The following is a 27,701-nucleotide window of genomic DNA, read 5'->3' on the forward strand; positions in this document are numbered from 1 at the left end:
GATCTCGGCTCACTGCAACCTCTGCCTCCCGGGTTCCTGAGTAGCTGGGATTATAGGCACCTACCACTACGTCCAGCTAATTTTTGTATTTGTAGTAGAGACGGGGTTTCACCATGTTGGCCAGGCTGGTCTCAAACTCCTGACCTCAAGTGATCCACCCACCTCAGCCTCCCAAAGTGCTGGGATTACAGGCGTGAACCACCGCTCCTGGCCATCTTTTTTTTTTTTTTTTTTTTTTTTTTTTAGCTCTCACTTGTTGAACATCCAGTTCTTAGATTCTGTGTACTAAGTATCTATGTTGTACATCTCTGTAATTCAGAACTGCGGTTCTCAAGCGTTAGCATGCATAAGAATTGTCCATGGAACTTGATAAGCACCTAAATTTTGAGGCCCTACTCCCTAAGAGGTGATTCAGTGGTGTGGCATAGGGTCCATAATTTTTATTTTTACCCAAACTTCCCTGATGATTCTGATCCAGGCAGTCCTTGGACCACACTTTGAGAAGCACTTGAGTTAGGAGGAAAGTAATTAACATTTATTATTTACTATATATGTTATTAACATGCCAGTCTCTTCAATATGTATTTTTACATTTGATATTCATACTGTTGTGAGATTTTTATCCCAGTTTTACGTGTACTTATTATCCTCACAAAGTTTTTGTAACTTGTTACGAGTTTTAAGGATGGCAGTGCCCGTTAGGATAAAAAATAAAGTGTGATAAATAGACTACATTAACAGTAAAAACTTCTGTTCATCAAAAGACACAATAAAAGAAATGAAAAGGGAAGCCACAGACTGGGAGAAGATATTTGCAATGTGTGTGATGATAGAAGACTCATCCAGAATATGTAAAGAACCTTTACAAATCAATAAGAAAAAGACCTCACAGAAAAATAAGCCACAAACTTGAACAAATACTTAACAAAAGAAAGGATATCCAAAAGCCAATACATGTATGAAAAAGTTTCCACTTCAATAGTCATTAGGAAGATGCAAATTAAAGTTTAATTTATACCCACCAGAATGGCTAAAATTAAGTAGACTGACTCTAATAAGTGCTGAGAAGAATGTGACCAGTCTTGGGGAGGGGAAGTATTTGCAAATGTTCACAGCAGTGTTATTAAAAACCCTGAAAACAGTTTAGATGCCAAGAGCAGAAATGAAAAGTTAAGTTGCATATTCATTCAAAGGAAACTATAGAGCAATGAAAAATAACAAACTGCTGCTACACACAATATGGATGAACCTCGCAAAAATTATGTTGAGCAAAGGACCCAGACACAATAGTACATTCTTTCTGCTTCCATTTATATAAATTTCAAAATCACAGAAGACTGTGTATGATTTTAGAAGTCAGGAGAGAAGTTCCTTCCGGAGAGGAGGAGGAAGCATGACTGGGAGAGGCAGGAGAGAGGAGCTCCTGGAGTTACTGGCAATAGTTACTGTTCTGGGTAACAATTAAATAAAATATACTTACTTTATGGGGGAAAAAAGACGGCAATGCCCTGCAACAGTGAGCAGCCTGACTCCGAGAACAGAGTGGGCTCTTGCCCTTGCTGTTTCTGCTTTGGCAAGGTGCCTCTCCGAGGAGATGATTGTTTAAGATTGGTTCTGGAAAGTAATATGAACAGTATGTTCTGGAATGTGTTTAATCAGTGTTAAAGCCACTGAAATGTTAGAATGGCTAAAGTATATCAATCATTATTCAGAGTGCGTTTCATTGTTTTGTTTTGTTTTGTTTTGAGACAGTCTTGCTGTGTCGCCCAGGCTAGCGTGCAGTGGCACAATCTCGGCTCACTGCAACCTCTGCCTCCCAAGTTCAAGCAATTCTCGTGCCTCAGCTTCCTGAGTCGCTGGAATTACAGGTGCATGCCACCAAACCTGGCTAGTTTTTGTATTTTTAGTAGAGATAGGGTTTTGCCATGTTGGCCAGGCTGGTCTCAAACTCCTGGCCTCAAGTGATCTGCCCGTCTTGGCCTCCCAAAGTGCTGGGATTACAGGTGTGAGCCACCGCGCCCAGCCCTATTATTCAGAGTGCATTTCGAAAAGTCAAGTGTGCCTTTGTTTCTCACTGAAACTATTATTTTTTTGTTGGTTTTTTTGAGACAGAGTCTCGCTCTGTCGCCCAGGTTGGAGTGCAGTGGCGCGATCTCGGCTCACTGCAAGCTCCGCCTCCTGGGTTCACGCCATTCTCCTGCCTCAGCCTCCCAAGTAGCTGGGACTACAGGCACCCGCCACCATGCCCGGCTAATTTTTGTATTTTTAGTAGAGATGGGGTTTCACCGTGTTAGCCAGGATGGTCTCAATCTCCTGACGTCATGATCCGCCTGCCTCGGCCTCCCAAAGTGCTGGGATTACAGGCATGAGCCACCGCGCTCAGCCCTCACTGAAACTATTCTTATATGTACCTAAACTTTTCAGACCGAAATAGGCTCTAAAGATGAATTAGTCTGTTCCTTGACTCCGGAAGCTATGACCAGAAAGGCTGAATTACCTAATGTAATGGAAAACCAGGGCTAGAACAAAAATTTCTAGTCTTATATTTTTCAAATTGTAATCATTATGAAGATTAAGGTAGGCTCCAGCCCACCGATTCCCTTTGCCTGGGAATTATCCAGAACACTGTTGAGTCAGTGTTTGAGAGTGACAACCGTGTGACAACATTCAGCATATGAAAGTTCACACAAAGCCATGATAATTAGAGATGATCTGATATTTTAAAGGAGTAGAATAAATGGTGACATTTTTATGAATTATTCTCAAAATTTCTGTTTCTGACCCTGAAAATACAAATAATAGAAAGGCATTTGGGGCTTTTGTGCATTATTCACAGAATGCCAAAATATGGCCTAGAGCGCTTGGGGCTGTATGGAAGTCCATTTTCACCCCACTTAGAGCCACTTAGAGGTAGAGCAGCCAAGAATACTGCAGATGACAGTTGTAGTGCATACTGTATGCCGGAAGCATGGTATAAAGCATTGCAGAACACAACTGCTCTGGAGGGGGGTAACGATTAGATTTAGCTCCTCCTGGACAACTAAATGGGCAAGGATTTCATAGACTTGTCAGAGCACTAGGATAGCTTGACATTGGTTTACCCTGAATGTAGAGAATATCCAATTGTGCCTCAATAGGAATAGGTCTACATTTTTTTTCCAAACCTCTCTCAAAAACAGCTGTTTCCTTGCCTCCATTTTTCTGAGTTGCCCTTAGACCGCAAAAAAAGCTTACTTGATGTTAAGAGACTAGGAACATAGACAGGAGATAGTTGGATAGAAGGACCATGCTATGAATAATAAAAAGAACACTGGGCTTGAGGTCAGAATCAGGCTTCTAATGATGACCACTAGACTAACTGCCCTGTGACCTTTTCTAGTGTTTTAACCTTTATACCTCAGTTTTCCATCTGAAAAGTGAATAACTATTCTTGTTTAATCTAGGCCTATTCTTTTAAGTGGAGTTAAGTTTGGAAACATACTACAATGTTGTGGCTCAGCAATTCTCAGAAAAAGCGTGCGTGAGAGCAAAAGTAAATGAACTTACTGTCGGTCCCAGACTTAGAATCAATCAATCAACAAGTATTTATTGAATAGCCACCTAAACGGTATATTAGACTGCATATAGCCTTTACCTAAGCCTTATAGTGAATTCTGTAAACAAGATATGAATGCATTAACCTCATTGCCGAGCTCTCACAGAGCATAATGATAATATTACCGCAGAGTAATAATAAGGCTTTTACATATATGGTCTTTTCTCCCCTCTTTTTCCCCATTCATTATCTTATTTGAATCATATAGTAACCCTGAAGGAGGACAAAATAGATGTTATCTCCATGTTTCCATGAGTTTCAGATGAGACATTGAAATTCAGAGTATGAAAATGCTTATCAAGCGGGTAGGACAAATTGAGAAATGTCTGGAGACATTTTTGGTTGTCACAACTGGGGCAATGCTACTGGCATTGAGTCAGTAGAGGTCAGGGATACTGTTAAACATCCAGCAGTACACAAGACAGCTCAGACCACAAAGAATTATCCAGTCCAAAATGTTGTTAATGGTGAGGTTGAAACCCTGAGATAGGTGTTTCCCCAAAAGAACTCAAAGTGATAGAGTTGGAACCAGAATCCACATCTTTGACTCACTCTAGTGTGTTTTCACTATCTCTAAAGCAGGGAATTAAAATCTGGAGTTCACAGGCCAGGCGCGGTGGCGCACACCTGTAATCCCAGCACTTTGGGAGGCCAAGGCAGGTGGATCACCTGAGGTCAGGAGCTCAAGACCAGCCTGGCCAACATGATGAAACCCTGTCTCTACTAAAAATACAAAAATTAGCCAGGTGTGGTGGCACACGCCTGTAACCCCGCCTATTTGGAAGGCTGAGGCACAAGAATTGCTTGAACCCGGGAGGCAGAGGTTGCAGAGACCGTGACGCTGCACTCAAGCCTGGGCGACAGAGTGTGACTCTGTCTCAGAATTCTTTTTAAATTAAAAAATAAATAAATAAAATCTGGAGTTCACAAGTCTTAGATTAATCACTAATGTTTTGAAGAGGTATGAGTGACAAGTCGAGTTTGTTTAGATCATTGTTGAAGGTGTATAGTATAGATTGTGTAGTCCATTAAACACTTGCTGTGTGTCTCACAGTCTGCTGCCCATGTCCCGCCCAGAGGCTAGTTTACCTTCATCTTATCTATTGATTTATTTATTGAGCAAGTACCAGATTTGAGTCATTTTACCAAAATGCTATTGAAATCTGGACACGATCCCTGTAGCAATCTCTATGCATAGGACCTGTTGCCAAACTAAAGACCCATGGGACTTTTACAGGTAATGTCACCAGGAGACTCAGCTAGAAATTAGTAGAGCTGGGATTTGAATACCTTCTGACTCCAGACTTTTTTTTTTTTTAACTCCTACCCCCAGACTCTTAACAATAGTCTGTAAGATCAAATCTCACCTGCAAAGGGTGGCATGTGACTTTTAGAAGCTCTTAAAATCCAGGAATAAATTCTTCTTACTAGTTTTTGTAGAATATTCTTAAGTTGTGCCCCTCAAATCATTTTATGCCCAGAAATTGGATGATTCTTCTCATCTTTCTAAAGTTTTAACAGATGCCATTCTGGATCCTGGCAAATTAAACAGCTGTAGCCATAAGGATTTAATCTATAAAGATTTTTTTCATTCTGTAAATCTGCCTCAAAGAAGAACTTAAGCAGGAAATATGAGTCCCTGCATATTACCTTTAAATAGCTTCCAGTTGCCCTGGAAATAAAATTTAGAATCCTTAAAATGACCTTTAAGATTTTTTTTTGAGACACAGTTTCGCTCTGTCACCCAGGCTGGGGTGCAGTGGTGTGATCTTGGCCTCACTGCAACCTCTGCCTCCTGGGTTCAAGTGATTCTTCTGTCTCAGCCTCCCAAGTAGCTGGCACTACAGGCATGCGCCACCACGCCCAGCTAACTTTTGTATTTTTAGTAGAGATGGGGTTTCACCACATTGGCCAGGCTGGTCTTGAACTCCTGACCTCAAGTGATTCACCCTTCTTGGCCTCCGAAAGTGTTGGGATTACAGGCGTGAGCCGGCATGCCCAGACATTCTTAATTGAGTATCCTTTATGCTTCCCTCTTCAACCTCATTAGCCTCTTCTCCGCTCCCTCAGTATGTTCTGTTCATACTAACCTTGATCCCTTATTGCTTCTCTCGACTCAGGAAGGCTCTTCCCTTTCCTTCTACTAAACTCCAATAATTAATTTATCAGTCTGTTTAAAGTCAGCTCCTTTAAGAAAGCTCCTCTCTTTCGCTTCTCACCTGTCCTCCATCTAAATTAGTTCTTTCACCGTTATTCTCTGCCACAGTTCATTGTTGTACTTCCTTCATACCACTTACACAAATGGTAATTATACCTACCTATATATATTTATTTGCTTACATTTTTACTGAGAGAGCCTTCTTCCTCTTGAGTAGCCCCACAAAGGCAAGTACCTTGTCTTTTTGCATCAGACTCCTTATAGGTAGATATTGAAACCTACATGGATTTTGTAAGAATTAATAAATACTCTTTGAATGAATGAATATTTGGTAAGTATTCTTCCAGATGCTTTAAGGAAGTAAAAATTAGAAAGTTTCTTGCCCTCAAGAAGCTTGCTGTGTATATATGGCATTTTTTATCTTGTATTTTAAAAACTATAAGTCAAAATTTCTGTAAGAGAAGATTGCTAGGGAAATTCAAAAAAGAGAGATTTCTTAGGAATTCAAGAAAAACCTCCTGGAATGAGCTAGATTATAAATCAAAAAGATCAAGGGCCATGTTTTAGCTTTATCCTTAATTCTGGCACATTTTCTTTTTTTTTTTTTTTTTTTTTTTTTTTTTTTTTTTTTTTTTTTTTTTTTTTTTTTTTTGCTCAACAAGTATACTTAAAAGCCCTTTAATAAGTATAATAGACATTAATATGTACAACAGTAAGTTTTCATGAGCCTTAAAACATATCTATTCTGGTAATAAGCACTTGTTTTCAAAAACCTCCAAAGTCATCATTGTTACTAAAATTTTATTACTTGTAATGCTATTGAGTCCCAGAATATTTTCTGGCACATTTTCGTGCATGATAAATGTTGAATAAATAATGGCAGGATTTGTACATATATAGAAAATGAGGGGAAAAAATAAAAGGAATTCCAGGGAATTACAAAAGCCTGAAAACGCATACAAATGTCAAAATGCTGAATTTTATTGAGGGGCCAGGCATGGTGGCTCACACCTGTAATCCTAGCACTTTGGGAGGCCGAGGCGGGCAAATCACTTGAGGTCAGGAGTTTGAGACCAGCCTGGCCAACATGGTGAAACCCCGTCTCTACTAAAAATACAAAAATTAGCTGGGCATGGTGGTGCTTGGCTGTAATCCCAGCTACTCTGGAGGCTGAGGCAGGAGACTTGCTTGAACCCAGGAGGTGGAAGTTGCAGTGAGCCGAGATCGTGCCACTGTACTCCAGTCAGGGCGACAGAGCGAGACTCTGTCTCAAAAAAAAAAAAAAAAAAATTATTGAGGAAAAGTGAGTAGGTCAGTTTCAGTGGAACATATGAATGTGAAGCGGAGTAGATTGAGATAAGGCTGGAAAGATAAGTCTGTAACAGACTTAAATGCCACATAGTGAGCTTAAAAATCAGTGTATCAATATCAGAAGTTGGGGGTGAAGATACTTAGGTTTCTTTTTGCAGGCAGAAATTAATTTTTCAGAGTGCAGCCTAAGAAGCAAATTATAGCTTGAGAAATACATGAAAATAGTATCTGCAGTACAAATACTGGTTTAGCTTGGAGTACCGGTTCATCAGCATCATCACTGTCAAATAGCAAGATTCAGATTCCAATGGGGCATCTTCTGTTTTGGCTTGACTAGAAAGAGAATTTTGCTTCCTTATATTTCTGGAAGCGAGCAACACACTTGCCTGACAAGTCCCCAGAGGTATTTGAACAGTTATTATAGAATTTGTGTATTACTGAGGAGCACCATGCAGTGACTGCTAAGGTGCTTCCAATTCTTAGTGGGATTCTGTGACCCACAAATTAAGAGACAGAACACTCAGGTTTCAATTTCAGGTGATCTACATATAGCTAAAGAAATGGCTCATCCATCTCTTTCCAGACCGAATTGTTTGGAGCCAGACTTCTCTCCTTAGCTGACTCAAGAAAGAGTAGCATCCAAGAGGGGCTCATTAAGCATCTGCAGTTGATAAAGATGAGAAGGAATTTTAGAATACTTTCATTCAACTGTTTCTCCTACCATTTCTCAATACCATTCTATCAGTGTGATGTATGGGCACTGATTCAAAATATCATAAAAACATTTTCGAATATTTTGTGAGACCTAGTTCCAGTTAGCATTATTAGGAAAGGCACAGTATACTGTGGCTCTTCAGAGCTCTTAAAACTAGAGGATCGTGAGGTCAGGAGATCGAGACCATCCTGGCTAACACGGTGAAACCCCGTCTCTACTAAAAATACAAACAATTAGCCGGGCATGGTGGCGGGCGCCTGTAGTCCCAGCTACTTGGGAGGCTGAGGCAGGAGAATGGCGTGAACCCGGGAGGCGGAGCTTGCAGTGAGCCGAGATCACGCCAGTGCACTCCAGTCTGGGTGACACAGCGAGACTCCGTCTCAAAAAAAAACTAGACGTTGGAGTATGGCGTGGATTTGTTGCACTAGAGATTGTAAGGATGGGCATTTCAGACTTAAGAAACAATGTAGGCTAAGATATCAGACAGAAAAGTGGGGGATGTGTTTCCTAGGAGTGCTAGAAACTTTCGGCCATTGGACTTGTTTGGCTGGAATACAAAGTACATATAGGCAGAAAAGGTAGGTTGGGTTCTTTTTGTTTTGTTTTGTTTTGAGACAGAGTCTTACTCTTGCCCAGGCTGGAGTACAGTGGTATGATCATGGCACCCTGCAGCTTTGACTTCCCAGGCTTAAAGCAATCCTCCCACTTCAGGACCTCCCTCAGTAGCTGGCACTACAAGTACATGACACCACACCCAGCTAATTTTTTGCTTTTTTGTAGAGATGGGGTCTCACTGTATTTCCCAGGCTGGTCTCAAACTCCTGGGCTCAAGTGATCCTCCCACCTCGGCCTCCCAAAGCACTGGGATTACAGGCATGAGCCACTATGCCCGGCCTAAAATCATTTTTAAGTTGATCTTATCTTATAGTTTGTTCCATTTCCCCTGATGTCATTTTATATGGCACTTGTCAAGGCTTCATGCCTTAGAGACTTAATTCACATAAAAAGTTTTGGTTTAGCATTTCAGACCACTTAAAGGTCAATAGCAGCCAGTATAATCCCTTCCCTTCTTCTGCTCTTAGAAACAGGTATGAGTTTTGTTTGCAGTCTCTCTCATATTTGTCACAAAACACATATTTTCCAAAAGTATTTGAAGGTAAATTTGGCTAGAAAATGTAAACGTTCAGATCTCCCAAGAGCTTTGTGTTTTATACACTAGGCTTCTAAGCCTCCCAAGGGCTTTGTGTTTTTATACTCTAGGCTTTTTTTTTTTAAGTTTTAGCTCTAGGTGGAACTTTATGGATTATATAATTCAGTATTCTTATAGTTAAGGAAAATGAAGCTCTAAAATATAAAATAACTTACCCAATGTAGTATATGTCACCTGTGTCCTCTCTCACATTTAAACTACTTCTTTGCCTTTATATTTTGTTGTTTATATAGTAATTACATGGTCCATTCATGTTTACTCAGAAGACATAGGTGACCTAGGGATTGGACATTGGGCATTTTCAAAATTGAGTTTGACTTTAGCATGTTTTCTCTTGCAAATAATAGCCTTCAATGGCTGTATAATTCATCACGTAATCACTTTTTCCAGGATCTGTCTTGCCTCAACAGGTTTCTCATCTCCTTTGCTGAGTTTGAACAGCTTGATAAACTGGAGTGATGTAGAAAGATGAAATTTATGATAGAAGGGGATGACCTTCAACCGATATCTGGAGATAAAGTGTTCCTTTGTCTTCTTTCTTTTTAAGAGATGTGGGGGTTGGGGGGGGTGGGTCTCACTATGTTGCCCAGGCTAGATTCAAACTCCCAGGCTCCAGTGATCCCCTGAGTAGTTGGGACTGCAGGCACGCACCACTGCCCCCAGCTTTTTCCTGTCTTGTTCTGATTAGAATTAAATCACAGGTTTTTTGTTTTTGTTTTTTATCTTTCCGTAAGTACAGTTAAAGTAAGATTCTCAGGGCAGCTCCTGAGTTATCAACCCTTTTTGCTAAAATAGATATTTTTAGCCAAGAGCTTATGAGTAAAGAAGCTATTCCTACTGGCCAAGTGCAGTGGCTCACGCCTGTAATCCCAGCACTTTGGGAGGCTGAGGCAGGCAGATCACCTGAGGTCAGGAGTTTGAGACCAGCCTGGCCAACATGGTGAAACCTCATCTCTACTAAAAATACAAAAAATTAGCCAGGTGTGGTGGTGGGCACCTGTAATCCCAGCTACTCGGGAGGCTGAGGCAGGAGAATCGCTTGAACCCAGGAGACGGAGCTTGCAGTGAGCCGAGATCGTACCACTGTACTCCAGCCTGGGTGACAAGAGCAAAACTCCGTCTCAAAAAAAAAAAAAAAAAGCTATTCCTACTAATTCATAGCTTCTGTTTTATTCTTTTAAAAACTTGTCAATCCATGCAGCATTTCTTGTTTGCCTAGATCACTGGCCACTCATAAATGAAGGCACTTAAAAGTTTTAAGTGTAATTATTTGAAGTAGTTTTCTCCTTTATATCTCTGACAGTTGGTTACTTTTTATGCAGCTTATTAGTCTGATGAGTAATTCATCCACATAAATTCTGCTATTACTTGAGTCTGGCATAGTTTGGCTTTTTTACATGAGAAGGGCTTCAGGGAAGGTATATGGTGAAGAAAGAGAAAATATCTCCATCTGTCAGGGTCAGAAAAAAACAAGAGTGAGAGAGAGAATAATATAAGGATTATTGAAAGCTGCAGATAATCACTAAATTAATTCTTGGCCAATTCTATTAATATCCTTCTCAGCCCCAACATTGCTATGAAGAAAAGCAAGTGAGAATTTATTATAGATGATCCCTTGGAGTTATTATCAACAAAGGCAAAAGGCAAAACAGTAGTCAGGTTTTATTGGAGAAGTTTTAAAAAGATAAAATCTAAGATTTGTGTGTGGGCGTGTGAGGTAATTATAATGGTGGGTTTGGGATAATTACTTTCCTGAGTGCAGACTATCCTTGTAAGACTACAGTTGTAGCAAGTGGCGTATGGGCTACTGTCACTTGACAGACTTAATCTGGGGAGAACAATATGCGTTTGTATGTATATAATTGTAAGGTATTTTACATTTGTTTTTTTTCTTGTTGACCTGACCTATTTTCTTAGTACCTCCACTCATCGTTTTACTTACCGTTTTTAATACATTGGTATGGCACAACTTTAGGAGTCTTTAAGTTTTTGCCAGTTCTGGCCGAGACCCATAGTTTAATCAAGCCTACCCTTTATAAGAAGAATTGATCAAATTAAGTATACCTACGATCACTGCACCTCAAGAAAGACATAGGCAAGGGAAAGGCAGCTAGAATATCAAAAGGATTATATGGTTATATTCATCCAATTATGGTCACATTTCTGTTGGTTAATTTGGGTTTTGTTTTGTTTGTTGTTATTGTTTTGTTTTTTGTTTTTCTTTTTTTTAGTAGAGACAAGGTTTCACCATGTTGGCCAGGCGGGTCTCAAACTCCTGACCTCAAGTGATCTACCCACCTCAGCCTCCCAAAGTGCTGGGATTACAGCGCTTTGTAATGTAAAATGGGATTGCATTTTGTACACTTTATAATGTAATGGGATTACAGCTCACTTTGTGAGCCATGGCACCCAGCCTCTGTCAGTTAATTTGGAATAGGAATATGAAGCTAGGACCCAGGGAATGAGTAGGAAACATTACAGCCTTCAAAGGGAAGTCTTCTCCCTAAATATTTATCAAATTGTATTTCCCCTGCCACTTACTGGGAGCTACTACGTTTTTTCCGAGCAACTGCAGTATTTTGGCCTAGAATGCCACTAAGTTCTTTTTTTTTTTTTTTTTTTTTTTAGACAAGGTAGTATCATTCCTGTTGCCCAGGCTGGAGTGCATGGCACGATCATGGCTCACTGCAGCCATGACCTCCCAGGATCAGGTCGATTCTCCCACCTGAGCCTCTCAAGTAGTTGGGACTACAGGCACACATCACCACACCTGGCTAACTTTTTTGTATTTTTAGTAGAGATGGGGTTTCCTCATGTTGCCCAGGCGGGTCTGAAACTCCTGGGCTGAAGTGATCTGCCTGCCTCAGCCTCCCAAAGTGTTGGGATTACAGATGTGAGCCACTGTACCCAGCTCTAAGTTCTGTTTATTGCAGTATTATATCAAGGTCTCCCCTTTGTTTTCCTACATCTCCTTTGCCACCATTCCTCCCCAGAAGGTGTGTGGGATTTATTGAGCCATCATCAAGATAATTGTTTTTATTTTTTAAGACAGGGCCTCACCCTGTCGCCCACGCTGGAGTGCAGTGGTGCAATCACCACTCACTGCAAACATGACTTCCCAGGCACAAGCGATCCTCCCACACCCTCTCAAGCTGGGACCACAGGTGCACACCAGCATGCCCAGCAAATTTTTGTATTTTTAGTACAGACGAGGTTTCACCATGTTGCCCAGCCTCGGTTCAAGTGATCTGCCTGCCTCAGCTTCCCAAAGTGCTGGGATTACATGTGTGAGCCACCATGCCCAGCCATTAGGATTTGTTTTTTTCTTTTTTTGAGATGGAGTCTCGCTCTGTCACCCAGGCTGGAGTACAGTGGCACGATCTCAGCTCACTGCAACCTCCGCCTCCCGGGTTCAAGCGATTTTCCTGCCTCAGCCTCCTGAGTAGCTGGGACTATAGGCGCGTGCCACCACGCCCGGCTAATTTTTTGTATTTTTAGTAGATACAAGGTTTCACCATGCTAGCCAGGATGGTCTTGATCTTCTGACCTCGTGATCTGCCTGCCTTGGCCTCCCAAAGTGCTGGGATTACAGGCGTGAGCCACTGCACCCGGCCGATAATTTTTATTTTTATTTTATTTTATTTATTGAGAAAGAATCTTGCTCTGTATCCCAGGCTGGAGTGCAATGGCATGATCTCAGCTCACTGCAACCTCCACTTCCTGTGTTCAAGTGATTATCGTGCCTCAGCCTCCCACGTAGCTGGAACTACAGACACACCACCACACCCAGCTAATTTTTAGTAGAGATGGGGTTTTGCCATGTTGGCCAGGCTGGTCTCAAACCCCTAGCCTCAAGTGATTCACCTGAGATTACAGGCATGAGCCACTGCACCCGACCAAGATAATTTTAAAATTCACCTATAGGGGCAATCAAAATAAAACCAGAGCCATTTCTCAGAGTATCTACTAACCCCATACAGGTCGTCAAAAGGCAAGATTCGCCCAGTTAAACTGGTTGCTTGATCATGTGGACATAGTCTGTAAGCATGCATCCCTGTTTATGGTAGTGTACTGTCTTTGACCTTGAATTTTCTGTATAAGTGCTTGCCAGAAACTTACAGTTACCAATTATAAGTAATGACTACAGAAAGCAGAAGAGAAACTAGATAAATTTCTCTTTGTTTAATGTTTTTACAAATCTAAAAAGGAATATGACCCTAATCGTTTTAAGAAAAAAGACTTTCTTCCTTATCATGGAAGCCAGGAAAGACAGGCAGTCTTCAAAAGAATTGTCTGGAGCTCCAGATTATATCTGTCTGAGCTAGAGAAAAGAGCCCATGTGCAGATGTATGACTACTTCTGTGTAGTCTTTTTGTGCAGTCTAATCTCCATAGTCCCTATGGATTATTACATCTTATTCTTATTGTACAATAGAAATAAGGCCAATACTCAATGCTAAGACTCAGAATAGGCATCAGAATTTAGCCATCTTGCTAATTTCCTAACTTCTGACCATAAATTCATATGTATTTTTGTTAAAGATACTAGATTTTACAGACTGTGTCTGTCTTGCAGGTGATGAGGCAGGTATAGGGAAAACTTTTTTGATAATCTTCAGAGGTTGACTGTGAAAGACCCTTGACTATAAGGAGGTTTTGAAAGCTGTTTGGAAAAATATCATACCATACTTATTAAATGGGGGAGAGGGGAAAGCAACAGAAGTGCTGAGCTCTTCAACAGTCAATATAGCATTTACTGTTTCCTATATTTAATAGCATTCAGAACAATAGAAACAAGTTGGCACATAGCCAACTTCAGGTACCTAACTGAAGATAAATGTTCCCTAGAAACTGAATAGTTTAAAGCCTTCCTGAGAAAGAAACTCCTTTTATTAACTATTTTATGTGAACTAAATTCCACATAAATTCCTGCTTAATTTTTTTAAATAGTCAATTCCTAGACCATTTCTCATCTCCCTTAATGATCCAAGAAGATGGCCAGGCATGGTGGCTCACGCCTGTAATCCCAGCACTTTGGGAGGCTGAGGCAGGCAGATCACCTGAGGGCAGGAGTTCGAGAGCAGCCTGGCCAACATGGCGAAACCCCGTGTCGCTAAAAATACAAAAAAATTAGCAAGGTGTGGTGGCGTGCACCTGTAGTCCCGGCTACTTGGGAGGCTTAGGCAGGAGAATCACTTGAACTCAGGAGGCGGAGGTTGCAATGAGCTGAGATTGTGCCACTGCACTCCAGCCTGGGTGACAGAGACTCCATCTCAAAAAAAAAAAAAAAAATCCAAGAAGATTTCTGTGCTAGAAGGAAGAGCTCTTATGAACTATTCATATGAGTGTTCATAGCCACTTCGTGGTCTCAGGAAATCAGGACAGGCAGAAAGAGACTTGAAAGCAGTGCTTTTTTTTTTTTAAGACAGAGTTTTGCTCTTGTTGCCCAGGCTGGAGTGCAATGGCGCAGTCTCAGCTCACTGCAACACGGCCTCCCAGGTTCAAGTGATTCTCCTGCCTCAGCCTCCCAAGTAGCTGGGATTACAGGTGCCCGCCACCACGCCCGGCTAATTTTTTGTAATTTTGTAATTTTTTAGTAGAGATGGGGTTTCACCATGTTGGCCAGGCTGGTCTCAAACTCCTGACCTTAAGTGATCCTCCCACCTTGGCCTCCCAAAGTGCTGGGATTATAGGCATGAGCCACTGTGCCCAGCCTTGAAAGTAGTCTTGACTCAAATACTTTGTAGGAGAGAAGCTAACAGACAAGTCAAGGGTTGTCTTAATAAAGTCAAGTGAGGAGAGAAACCCAGATAATATTTTGATTAACGCCTTCTCCCACGAAGTTCACTCATTGGATTTTCCCTACTCAAGTTCTTTTATCCCCTAATATTCCACATAATGATAATAGCTGCCATTTATCAGACACTTTGGTAGATGCTTTATGTATGTTATTTCATATAATCCTCCCAAGAATCCTCCAAGTTGTACAGGCTGGAAACCATCTCCAGAAAGGCTAAGTAACTTTCCCAGGACATACAATCAGATCACCTTCTTTTTCTTTTAAAATTCACCTTCACCTTCCAAATTCTTTTTACAGATGTGTTCCAGTTAGATAGTTAAGTCCTGTCACTCCATTATTCTAATGCAAAGGTGATTCTCCAGTATTGCAAAGGTGATTCTCCAGTATTGAACTATTTTGAATTCTGTTGAAGAAAACTAGTATACCTCAAAAAAAAAATATAAATGAAAGGTCAGTACAGTAATTCTAATCTTTCTTTGTTTTTTTTTATTTTTTTATTTTTTTTGAGATGGAATTTTGCTCTTATTGCCCAGGCTGGAGTGCAATAGCAGGATCTTCCCACACTGCAACCTCTACCTCCCGGGTTCAAGCGATTATCCTGTCTCAGCCTCCCAGGTAGCTGGGATTACAGGCATGCACCACCATGCCCAGCTAATTTTATATTTTTAGTAGAGATGAGGTTTCACTATGTTGGTCAGGCTGGTCTTGAACTCTTGACCTCAGGTGATCCATCCACCTTGGCCTCCCAAAATGCTGAGATTACAGGCGTGAGCCACCACACCCAGCCACAGTAATTCTAATCTTTCCACCCTAGTTATAAGCTCAACTTGGTAAATAAAATATTTTAGGTAGATTTTATCATAGATTAAAGGTTAGGAATCCTAAAGGTTTTTTTATTGTTTGTTTTTCAGTTCTGTCCCTGAGTTATATATTCAGATTTTTTTGGTTAGTATTTGTAATGGTGGTGAGAACTGGTAGGCATTTGGGTCATTAGGGATCCACCCTCATGAGTAAATTAATGTCCAGTCTCAGGAGTGAGTGAGTTATTGCTCTCACAGGAATGGATTCGTTCCTGCAAGATTGGGTTGCTATAAAGTGAGCCCATGTCTCTTTGCACATGCCCACTTGCCTTTCTGCTTCTCTGCCAGAAGCCCCACAGATGCTGGTACCATGCTCTTGGACTGTCTAGTCACCAGAATCATGAGGCAAAGAAACCTCTTTTCTTTATAAATTACCCAGCCTGAGGTATTCTGTTATAGCCACACAAAACAGATTTAGACAGTATTCTTCTTTACAAATAATTTGTAAATTTGGCCTGGCATGGTGGTTCATGCCTGTTATCCCAGCACTTTGGGAGGCCAAGGTGGGCAGATCATTTGAGGTCAGGAGTTCAACACCAGCCTTGCCAACATGGTGAAACCCCATCTCCACTAAAAATAAAAAATTAGCTGGGCATGGTGGCACATGCCTGTAATCCCAGCTACTAGGGAGGCTGAGGCTGGAGAATCGCTTGAACCGGAGAGGTGGAGGTTGCAGTGAGCCAAGATCGCACCACTGCACTCTAGCCTGGGTGACAGAGTGAGACTCTATCTGGAAAAAAAAAAAAAAAAAATAGAGCAAAGATTGTGTGACCCTGGATTTTAACTTATTCTTACATCAGTACCCATTTTTATTTTGGAAGAAGCTGAGCTTGAGTCAGATTAAAGCTACCAAAGGAAACAGGCTAAAAAGAACCAATGCTAGTTTACCTCCTGTAAGTTGAATGTCTATTCTAGAGAGAATGGGTTAGGTGTGTTTGATTGCTTTAGAAGATAACTTATCCAAATACATACAGCACATCACTGAAAATTTAAGTGGGAAGAGAAAAAAATATAATCACTTTTATTTATTATGCTTTAATAATTAATTTGTAAGTTTTTCCTTTTTTGATGTCATTTAGCTTTGGCATATTCCCGTGGGATCTTTTCCTAAAATAAAGCTTTTAGTGAGCGTAAGGACTTATCAGGATTGGTTTGTGTTTGAGCCTACAGCGTATGTTTATGTATTAATCTCCACCGGCTTTGTACCTTCCTATTCATACACCATTCGGTAAGCCTTGCATAGGATTCCATTACAACATATCCATTGTCTACTGACAATGAGAGCAAGTAGATTCTGCTCTTGTTCTATCTCCTAGTATATTTGGATGTGAAATATATCCTGCACAAATGACACTTCAAAACAGGTGCATACTTTGAAAGGTTTTCTTGGGATTTGTATATACCTTGCCCTGGGTCACTGATATGTCTGAAGAGATTTGATAATGTGGCATCATTGAGTAGATTTCTCTAATTGATAACGAGGGGCGTGAATAATTAAGAACCTGTGGGTCTTCAAAATTAGTTCATGGTAATAATTAATGTTATAAAGGTTCATCAAGGAAATCATCAAGATTACAACTTTTAGGTAGTTTGTGGTACTATAGTCTTGCTTTTTTTTGAGATGGAGTCTCGGTCTGTCACCCAGGCTGGAGTGCAATGGCACAATCTCAACTCACTGCAACCTCCACCTCCCGGGTTCAAGTGATTCTCCTGTCTCAGCCTCCCAAGTAGCTGGGACTACAGGTGCCTGCCACTAGGTCCGGGTAATTTTTGTATTTTTAGTAGAGACAGGGTTTTTAGTCAGGCTGGTCTTGAACTCTTGACCTCAGGTGATCTGCCCGCCTCGGCCTCCCAAAGTGCTGGGATTACAGGGTGAGCCACCGCACCCAGCCTAGTCTTGCTTTTTTAACAGTCCTCTACATGTTATCTTATATCTCAAAATGAAGATTATGACTGTTCAGTTGCCCTTTCTAGTTTTTAGCCTTAAAGCTCCTTGAGGAAAGACTCCATGTGATTTTCATTTCTTTATTTCCTTTGGTCTTAAGAAGGCACTCTTGCAAATATTCATTCCCTCTTCCTGACCAGGATTCATATTGATAATATGGAATGAAATAAATCCTTGATGGTTTTCTTATGCTATAATCATTTTTCAGACTCTCATTGGAAGAGAACAGTATTTGTGTCTTCTGCCTCTAGCTCTTTATGAGGATGTGTCAATAGTCTTCCTGGCTAGCAAAAGTCTTTTCATTTTTTTTTTTTTGAGACAGAGTCTCGCTCTATTGCCCAAGCTGGAGTGCAGTGGCACAGTCTCGGCTTACTGCAAGCTCCGCCTCCCAGGTTCACGCCATTCTCCTGCCTCAGCCTCCAGAGTAACTGGGACTACAGGCACCCACCACCACGCCCGGCTAATTTTTTTGTGTTTTTAGTAGAGACGGGGTTTCACCCATGTTAGCCAGGATGGTCTCGATCTCCTGACCTCGTGATCCGCCCACCTCGGCCTCCCAAAGTGCTGGGATTACAAGCGTGAGCCACCGCGCCTGGCCAAGTCTTTTCATTCTTATTGCATTCGTTTGGTTCAATATCATAATTTATGATCACTCAGATGCCAGTGATCTCTCCATCCTACCATGATTCCCTCTTTATCTGAAAACAGCTGCCCACCTGCCATTTGCCCCATCACTGACATTTTGAGCATGGTCTTTATTTTATTGTGTATTGTATTTTTTAGTGTTTACTCTAAAAACATTGTAGACAAAGACCCTGTTATATATCTTTTTATACCTCCGATGTAATCTCTTTATGGTAATGGTATCAATAATACCAGATTGTCGAGCTCTGCAATTTTTTTTTTTTTTTTTTTTTTTTTTTGAAATGGAGTCTTGCTCTGCTGACCAGGTTGGAGTGCAGTGGCATGATCTCTGCTCACCACAACCTCCGCTTCCCAGGTTTAAGCAATTCTCTGCCTCAGCCTCCCAAGTAGCTGGGATTACAGGCATGTGCCACCAAGCCCAGCTAATTTTTGTATTTTTAGTAGAGATGGGGTTTCACTGTTGAGCTCTATAATTATAAAATAATGTAGTGTCTGGCATGAAAGTGGATCTTTGATTATGCCTACCTGATGCTTTGCCTTATCCTTCACTAGAAATAAGAACCTATTTCTTAAGCCAGCTGTCATAGAACTATGGGGTAGGAGTTAACAAGGAGAAAACAGATAAATAGATGGCTCCCTGAATCTATATAAATTTCCTACCCACAGTCTTTTTTTTTTTTTTTTTTTTTTTTGAGATAGTCTCCTGTCACCTAGGCTGGAATGCAGTGGTCCAACCTTGAGTCACTAAAACCTCCACCTCCCAGGTTCAAGTGATTCTCATGCCTCAGCCACCTGAGTAACTGGGATTACAGGTGCATGCCACCACACCTGGCTAATTTTTTTGTTTTAGTAGAGATGGGGTTTCATCATGTTGGCCAGGCTGGTCTCAAACTCCTGGCCTCAAGTGATCTGCCTGCCTCAGCCTCCCAAAGTGCTGGGAAAACAGGTATGAGCCACCACTCCTGGCCAATTTCTTCTTTACCTCTTAGTAGTTGTGTCTTATTTCTCAGCTTATTTCCTTCACAGCATGAAATTGTGTTTATTCTTTCTCTCCCTATCGGGAACCTTGTTTGTCTTATTCATTGTTGAATTATTAGCACCTAGCTCAGAGTTTGGTATGTAATAGGAGCTTGATAAATATTTATTGAGTGAATGAATAATGAAAAGCATACTTGGTTTCATGAACATGAATACCTACTTGGAATTTTTAAAACCACTTTTTCTTCCACAGACTGGAGTTGAGGGACACATAAAGAGAATCCACCAACACCTCCCCCTGCACATACACCAGCTTCCCATTCTCCCACTCCAACTCTAGCTATAGGAGTTATTGTTCCTGGGCCGGGCACGGTAGCTCAAGCCTGTAATCCCAGCACTTTGGGAGGCCGAGGCGGGCAGATCACTTGAGCTCAAGAGTTTGAGACCAGCGTGGCCAACATGGTGAAACCCCATCTCTACTAAAAATTAAAAAATTAGCCAGGTGTGGTGGCACGCACCTGTAATCCCAGCTACTCGAGAAGCTGAGGCACAAGAATTGCTTGAATCCAGGAGGCAGAGGTTGCAGTGAGCTGAGATCACGCCCCTGCACTCCAGCCTGGGCAACAATGCAAAACTCTGTCTCAAAAATAAATGAAAGGAATTATTGCTCCTTGGTTTATGTCCCAGATGGACTTTTGCAGCAATACAGTGATGTGGTAGTAAAGATACAGGGCTAAATTTGCAGTTGTCTAGACTTAATTTAATATAGAGTATCCAATTTATACCTTGTTTTTCATGTTCTTCACTCTAATGTCCTGGTAGGATTGAAATTGTATCTAAAGTCTGAGCACACTGCTTGCCTAGGGCCACAGTAGACCTTTCTTCAAATTTAAATTAGCTGAAGGCTGGCTGTCCTGTATGTGAAAATGTAATCCAAATATCCTGATTAGGCACACGCCATCCCAATTAGGTGAATTATCTGAAGTCCTTGCTTTTTATCTGCTGACATTTATGATTAGAAAGCCTTAAAGCAGTTAAATTTCATTAATGGCATTCATTTGTATCTTATTACAGATTGTCTGTTTCCTGCAACCCAAAGAAGCTGCTTTTCTTCTCCTTATCTAATATTTAAGTTTGAACATATATTAAGCATACCTATTGAAGGAACTATACTGGCGGGGCACGGTGGCTTACACCTGTAATCTCAACATTTTGGGAGGCCAAGGCAAGAGGATTGCTTGAGCTCAGGAGTTCGAGACCTGCCTGGGCAACATGAGACCTCATCTGTATGATAAAACAAAAAATTAGCTGAACGTGGTAGTGGTGCAGGCCTGTGATTCCACCTACTCAGGAGGCTGAGGTTGAGGCTGCAGTGAGTTGCACTCCGGCCTGGGTAATGGAGCAAGACCCTGTCTCAAAAAAAAAAAGGAACAATTCTGCAGAATAAGGAAGGGTTAGGCATCTGTAGCCCTACGTGTAAACCCTTTCTGCTACAGTCTCCAAAAGTGATCCCTATTAGCACGAGTTCCTTCTCTCTCTCTCCATCTGTAGATTATGAAAAATAATTCTGAGTAAAGATGCTAGGAGAGCATTCATTTATTAGATGAATTCCATATAGACAAAGTATTTACCAAGAAACAAGCCCAGGAGCAGGGAACCACCAGGTTGCCTGGTGAACCACTAGGTCAGAAATGGAGTAGGTCAAAACTCCTGTACTGATCAGTAGTGGGATCATGCCTGTGAATAGCTATTGCATTCCAGCCTGGGCAACATAGCAAGATTCCATCTGTAAAAATAAAAAAAAAAAAAAAAAGAAACAAGATTTTTATATCCTTAAATTATTATATATAATTCTTTCTCTTAAAAGAATCTTCTGCTGACTCTCAACTTTTCCTGGAAAAAAATGGATCATTCCCACCATATGGGGATGAGCTATATGGACTCCAACAGTACCATGCAACCTTCTCACCATCACCCAACCACTTCAGCCTCACACTCCCATGGTGGAGGAGACAGCAGCATGATGATGATGGTGAGTGCCATAGGAGGGGTAATGCAGGCCGTTTCCCACCCACTTGGGTAATAGAAATAATGGAATTTTAGTACTGGAAGCTTATTATCTTTAAAGGTCAGTTTACCAGTGAGGATAACTAAAGCAGACCCAAGCAAGTCAAGTCATTTGCTCAAGATTACGTGGCAAGCTACTTACAGAGTCACACCAGAACCAAGATTTTAGGCTTCTTTCTTTGGTAGTCCCTTCTTCTAAAATCGACTCTTTTCTGAATTAGGGGTTCTGGTCTTTATGCCTTGGGTGGAAAAGAGAAAAAGACAAAAGTTGGCCGGGCACAGTGGCTATATCCCTATAATCCCAACACTTTGGGAGGCCGAGGCAGGTGGATCACAAGGTCAGGAGATGGAGACCATCCTGGCTAACACGGTGAAACCCCATCTCTACTACAAAAAATTAGCTGGGCATGATGGCATTCGCCTGTAGTCCCAGCTGCTTGGGAGGCTGAGGCAGGAGAATTGCTTGAACCCAGGAGGTGGAGGTTGTAGTGAGCCAAGATCTCGCCACTGCATTCTAGCCTGGGCAACAGAGTGAGAATCCGTGTCAAAAAAAAAAAAGATAAAAGTTGATGGTGGGGGCCCAGGAGAAAAATTGATGGTGGGGGCCTAGTAGAGTACTCATGCTCGGTGCCTGTGGTAGTAACGCTAACATGAGGGCAAAAGCCGCCCACTCACGTGAATGTCTCTTATTATCCAGATCTTCTACTTTTAAATGTTCTAAGCTTCTTTGCCCCAAATTCTCATTTAGAATTTTCATTCATCTCTAACTGACTTGTTTTGGTTTTCTGGCAGCCTATGACCTTCTACTTTGGCTTTAAGAATGTGGAACTACTGTTTTCTGGTTTGGTGATCAATACAGCTGGAGGTGAGTAAGGCATTACGTAGTGTTGGAAGGTGATAGTCACATGAGAGACAGTGACAAATAATTTGGAAGTCCAGCACCTCTTTCTGTCCTAATTACTAAGTCAACATGGTAATGATGCATAACCATCTTGGTTCCTATTTCCTACCTAGAAGGTAGGAAACACAGTACTTTTTTGGTCCTCTGGTAAACCTCTGTTAACTAACTTGTATGTTTTGGAGCTCTAAAAAATAATTTAGATACCAGATAGAAGTCTTTTGCAATCCATTTTCTTCCATTCTTTTCCAGAGTTTTTTTTTTTTTTTTTTTTTGAGACAGAGTTTCACTCTTGTCACCCAGGCTGGAATGCAATGGCAGCTATGTTGGCTCACTGCAATCTCTGCCTCCCAGGTTCAAGTGATTCTCTTGCCTCAGCTTCCTGAGTAGCTGGAGTTACAGGCACCTACCACCATGCCCGGCTAATTTTAGTATTTTTAGTAGAGATGGGGTTTCGCCATGTTTGCCAGGCTGGTCTCGAACTCCTGACCTCAAGTGATCCACCCACCTCGGCCTCCCAAAGTGCTGGGATTACAGGCGTGAGCCACCATGCCCGGCCTCAGAGTGTTTACTTATTTGATAAGTTATTAGTCCTGGACATAAGACTAAGTCAAGTTAAATACCACAAAATAACTCTAAGTTTAAAACTATTGCTCTAATACTTCAATTTTACGATAAATTAAGTGCCACAAATTGTGAAATGACTTGCCCTCAATCATAGAGTTAATATGTCAGAGCTAGGACAAGGACCCAGACCTTCTAGAGCTACCTAGACTGGTGTTTTTTTTTTTTTTTTTTTTTAGTCTACCAAACTGTGGCCCACATCCTTCCTGATTCTTGGCATGGCCCATCTTAGTCACACCTAGTTTTGAGGTAGATGATTACCCATCTCTTTGTGTCTATTATGTTGTATGGTATACTTTAAATTTAACTTGCGCAAACTCAGTAGTCAGTTAGTCTGCCTTAGGTACCAGATGTCTCTTTGGAGCCATAAAATCAATTTGTTTTGGGAAGAAGGAGAGCATTTAGTTCAGGTAATGTGTTAAATTAGCAGTTTGAATACATTTATATCGTTACCAACACTTCACAGTGTGAAAGACTTAGAATTGAAATGCCTATTCAGGAAATGTAGTCAGCCACTTACGAAACTAAATTGTTTTATTCCCTGTTTCCACATTCTACATTGTGTGTTTCAGTGTAACAAACCTAATTTAATGACATGAAGCAGTCTGACCAAAAGGTTATTGTTGTTCTGATCATTTTTCTTATCTTAATCAGAAAGTAAATATGTTCTTGGCAGAGGCAATAGTTTTCAGTTACACCATCTTAGCTATTCTCCTATCTGAGCAAGAGAAGAGGTAATAATATAATGTCTTCAAAAACTGAGAGTAGCATTTTTTCTATGTGTCTTTCTAGCTGGACAGCACAGTAGCTAATGATTTTGCACATGTTTGACAGTACCACCATATTTTCCTTCCATACTTAGAAATGGCTGGAGCTTTTGTGGCAGTGTTTTTACTAGCAATGTTCTATGAAGGACTCAAGATAGCCCGAGAGAGCCTGCTGCGTAAGTCACAAGTCAGCATTCGCTACAATTCCATGCCTGTCCCAGGACCAAATGGAACCATCCTTATGGAGACACACAAAACTGTTGGGTAAGAACTGAACAGATCCAGATGAAGTCCTAAAGAGCTCGATCAGTTAAGCAGCAAAGCGCAGCTATGTGATCAGCAGCAGTCCTCTTCTTGAGTTAGGAGTTCTGTATGACCTTGATCAAAACTGTCCTTGGAGGTTTGGGTTTGTAGGTCGTGAGCAGGCCAAAGGAGGAATGAGAGGAAGTCTTCTGCAAATATGAATGTTTGTTCTGAGTTGTATGGATTGGCCACTTTGGAAGAAGGGAAGTGAGGAATCCATATTTTAAAATATTTACCAAAATAATAATGAAAGAGTTAAGAAATTCAGATCAAGATATAAAAGAATGGCAGATTGCGGTTAATTCTATAGAGTTACACCTAGTCAGCTCTGTCCTCTTTTTGTTTACAATATAAGACTGTCTTGATTTCTGTGTTCTGTCTAAGAAAGTATTTGGATGATTCTTGGTTTTTCCCATAGATTGGCAAACGTTTTTTGAGATTGTTTTAATAAAAATATAAGTCTTAAAACCAAATTGGACCTTAAGAAATCCTATAGACTGACATCCTGCTTTCAAACAAGCAGTGTTATTTATTGTACTGATGAGCTTACTGAGGACCAGAAGGATCGTGACCTACCTAAGGTGGCACAGGGGATGAGTAGCCAGGTCTCCTTATCCCTAATTAAGTAATTTCTTCTATACTACCCAACCCTCAATTCTATTTTTTTTTCTTTTTTTCTTTCTTCTTTTTTTTTTCTGGAGACAGGGTCTCCCTCTATTGCCCAGGCTGAAATGCCATGGCACGATCTTGGCTCACTGCAACCTCTGCCTTCCAGACTCAAGTGATCCTCCCACCTCAGCCTCCCAAGTAGCTGGAACTACAGGCGTGAGCCACTGCACCCAGCTAATTTTTTTTATTTTTTGTAGAGACAAGGTTTCGCCATGTTGCCCAGGCTGGTCTGAAACTCCTGAGCTCAAGCAATCCGCCCACCTCGGCCTCCCAAAGTGCTGGGATTAAAGGCATTAGCCACCACCCCCAGCCTCTGTTTCCATTTTTGTAGAATGTAAACTTTGCAAAGGTGGGAAGCCTGAAAATATTCGGGCAGATGAGCGTGAGAGGGTTTACGGCTTCCCTTTCAGGATCTAAGGTGGAGGTAAGTCGGGATTACTCCTCGTCCTTTTCTCCTCCTCCGGAAAAGGGTTCCTTCTACTGGAGGAACCACAGCCATATCTGGCCAATGTTTATAAGCCTGACAGCCCTGTGCTGTTTCATTTCCACGGACCAATCAAAGAACATTCAAGTACCCATGAGTTGCCAGAGTGGCTGTCCAGTTCCAGCTGAGCTCATGGCAAAAACTCTTCCCTCTTTCTCCTGATCTGCAGAACTCCTAGGAGTCCCTGATTGTTGTGTCCCTGTTTACTCTCCAGGCAGCAGATGCTGAGCTTTCCTCACCTCCTGCAAACAGTGCTGCACATCATCCAGGTGGTCATAAGCTACTTCCTCATGCTCATCTTCATGACCTACAACGGGTACCTCTGCATTGCAGTAGCAGCAGGGGCCGGTACAGGATACTTCCTTTTCAGCTGGAAGAAGGCAGTGGTAGTGGACATCACAGAGCATTGCCATTGACATCAAACTCTATGGCGTGGCCTTATCGATTGCAGTGGGAAGTTGTTGAAGACTTGAAGACGTGATTCCTGCTCCAATCATCCCTTCTTGCTCCTCTTTGTGCACGTACACACACACACACACACACACACACACACACACACACACACACACACACACCCCTGCTCAACAGAGGTTTAGTTTACAGTCTCTGAGCTAAAGTAGTAACCTCCCAAATTGTTTTTTCTAATAAGCTGAGATTCCCATTTCTCTTAAGGAGAAGCCACCCATGAGATGTCTTTTCCTTCTCCATCATCTTAGAGCCAAGTTATATGTTCTTGTCTAATCCATGTAGCTTTTTGTTCAATGACTTGATCATCTGCTTCCTTTTTGAATTTTTAACAGATAGTAAGTAAATTTGGTGGTTTTTTTCCCTGGGTCAGTGATGGAAAGGGGTTAACTTCAGCCAGGATTGATGGCAGCTGAGGGAAATTCTTGCCCAACTAAACCCAGAACTCAAACTTAACATTAGAAAATAAGGTCCAGGGCTGGACACAGTGGCCCATGCCTGTAATCCTAGCACTTTGGTGGGGCCAAGGCAGGCTGGATCACCTGAGGACAGGAGTTCGAGACCAGCCTGGCCAACATGGTGAAACCCCGTCTCTACTGAAAATACAAAAATTAGCCGGGCGTGGTGGTGGGCGCCTGTAATCCCAGCTACTCAGAAGGCTGAGGCAGGAGAATCACTTGAACCTAGGAGGTGGAGGTTGCAGTGAGCCAAGATGGCGCCATTGCACTCCAGCCTGGGTGACAAGAGTGAAACTCCATCTCAAAAAAAAAGAAAAGAAGGTCCAGCTTTTGGATTCAATGAGTGGGAAATACATTGTGCCTTTCTCTATATGTGATACGTTATACCAAAATCTTTGTAGTGTGCAGAGGGGTGATTTGAGACTAAATACAGGCTTAGAGCTTGCAGAGTGTGTATTTTTGGATGGCTGACTCATCAACTTGCATTCCCACTTAACACTTTGATTAGCATGAACTTGCCAATCAAAAAATGACAATCAATTTGAGAAAATAGAAATAGATATTTTTAAATAAAACCATTCGCAGTTTACTTTGGCTTGATACCTTGGTTTGTCCCAGCTGAAGTGAAGCAAGAGAGTTTGAATTATTTTTCCCATTATTGTTTTCGCATGTCTGCCTCTAAAACTGTGATTTTCAAGGTTTAGCGTGCATCAGAATCACCTGTAGGGCTGATTAAAACACTAATTGCTAGGCCTCAACCCAAAAGCCCCCAAAGTGGCACTTCTGAGTTCCTGCTGATGTTACAAGGGACCACACTTTGAGAATCTCTGCTTTAAGCTAAGGAAATATTGCCTGGTGGGTTGGCTGCCTGGTATTGGGCATGGAAATTTGAATTGCTGATTGGTAGATGGTGTGTCTGGACTTAACTCACGTAGTAAATACTGCCGATCATTCCACATTTATTGAGCTCCACCTGTGTGTATGTGTACCCAAGCACACATATGTGAAGGGCTATAGCCAAAGTATTTTTACTAGCCTGTATGAAATCACTAGTCCTTATTTTTAAAGGTCTATGGTTTCTTGGAAGTAGTTTGATTGTTGAGAGAGACCTTTGATCTGCAGTGTAAATCTACCAGTCATGGGCCAGAAGGGCAAAAGCCCAGCTTTCTCTTTGGAAAGACTCAGGCTGTGGTTTGTTGATGGCCAGGTATTCCTCAGGCTCCAACAACTGTGCTTATACCAAGCAGATCCTCATCCTCCATATAATCATCTTTGTTATTCGTGGGGGTTTAATTACATTACAAGTGGCCAAAACCCCTGTTCTCAGTGAAGAACCACATTGGATTTTTATTCTGTTCAGTTGTAGTCTACACTGCAGTCTTATTCCTGGTTCAAACTACCTCTTTAAATTGATTTGTCTTGTGCTGGTCTGTTAAATCCTGCCCTCCTTGGTGCTAGATCCAGTTGTGCCTCAGGGCAGAGGAAACAAAACACAGCTATCCTGTTGGCCTGTGTTGTGGTTTTGAAGTTTGTACTTTCTCCGTGGGTGCCAGTTAAATATTGGAGAGCAAGGAATGTGGACTTGTATGGCTTTGAACCAAGAGAGGGTTATGGGCCTACTGGATTGAGGTTAAAATCCAAGAACCAACATTTAGAGCTTTGTGCTTTTCTCTCATTCCATCACCTTGTAATGATGATACTTAACATGAGCAGGGTGAATGACAGGTACTGACAAAGTCCAACACAAAGG

At 41.5% G+C, this 27,701-nt stretch overlaps 2 protein-coding genes across 2 annotated transcripts in view; one reads left to right on the forward strand and one right to left on the reverse strand.

The window, feature by feature from the left end:
• Window positions 1-1,595, reverse strand: part of FKBP15 (FKBP prolyl isomerase family member 15) — a 69,894-nt gene extending 68,299 nt beyond the window's left edge. Inside the window, exon 1 of the mRNA XM_009244766.4 lies at window positions 1,481-1,595. The gene's annotated coding sequence lies outside the window, so the exon portion shown is untranslated. The remainder of the gene's footprint in view (window positions 1-1,480) is intronic.
• SLC31A1 (solute carrier family 31 member 1) overlaps window positions 1-26,540 on the forward strand; it is a 39,279-nt gene extending 12,739 nt beyond the window's left edge. The window contains 4 exon segments of the mRNA NM_001132191.1: window positions 21,084-21,248; window positions 22,076-22,148; window positions 23,668-23,836; window positions 25,243-26,540. Of these exon segments, the coding sequence (NP_001125663.1) occupies window positions 21,120-21,248; window positions 22,076-22,148; window positions 23,668-23,836; window positions 25,243-25,444 (573 nt within the window). The 5' untranslated portion in view covers window positions 21,084-21,119 and the 3' untranslated portion in view covers window positions 25,445-26,540.
• The last annotated feature ends 1,161 nt before the right edge of the window (window positions 26,541-27,701 follow it).

The sequence above is a fragment of the Pongo abelii genome, chromosome 13 (assembly GCF_028885655.2).
Source record: "Pongo abelii isolate AG06213 chromosome 13, NHGRI_mPonAbe1-v2.0_pri, whole genome shotgun sequence".
Classification (NCBI taxonomy): domain Eukaryota; kingdom Metazoa; phylum Chordata; class Mammalia; order Primates; family Hominidae; genus Pongo; species Pongo abelii.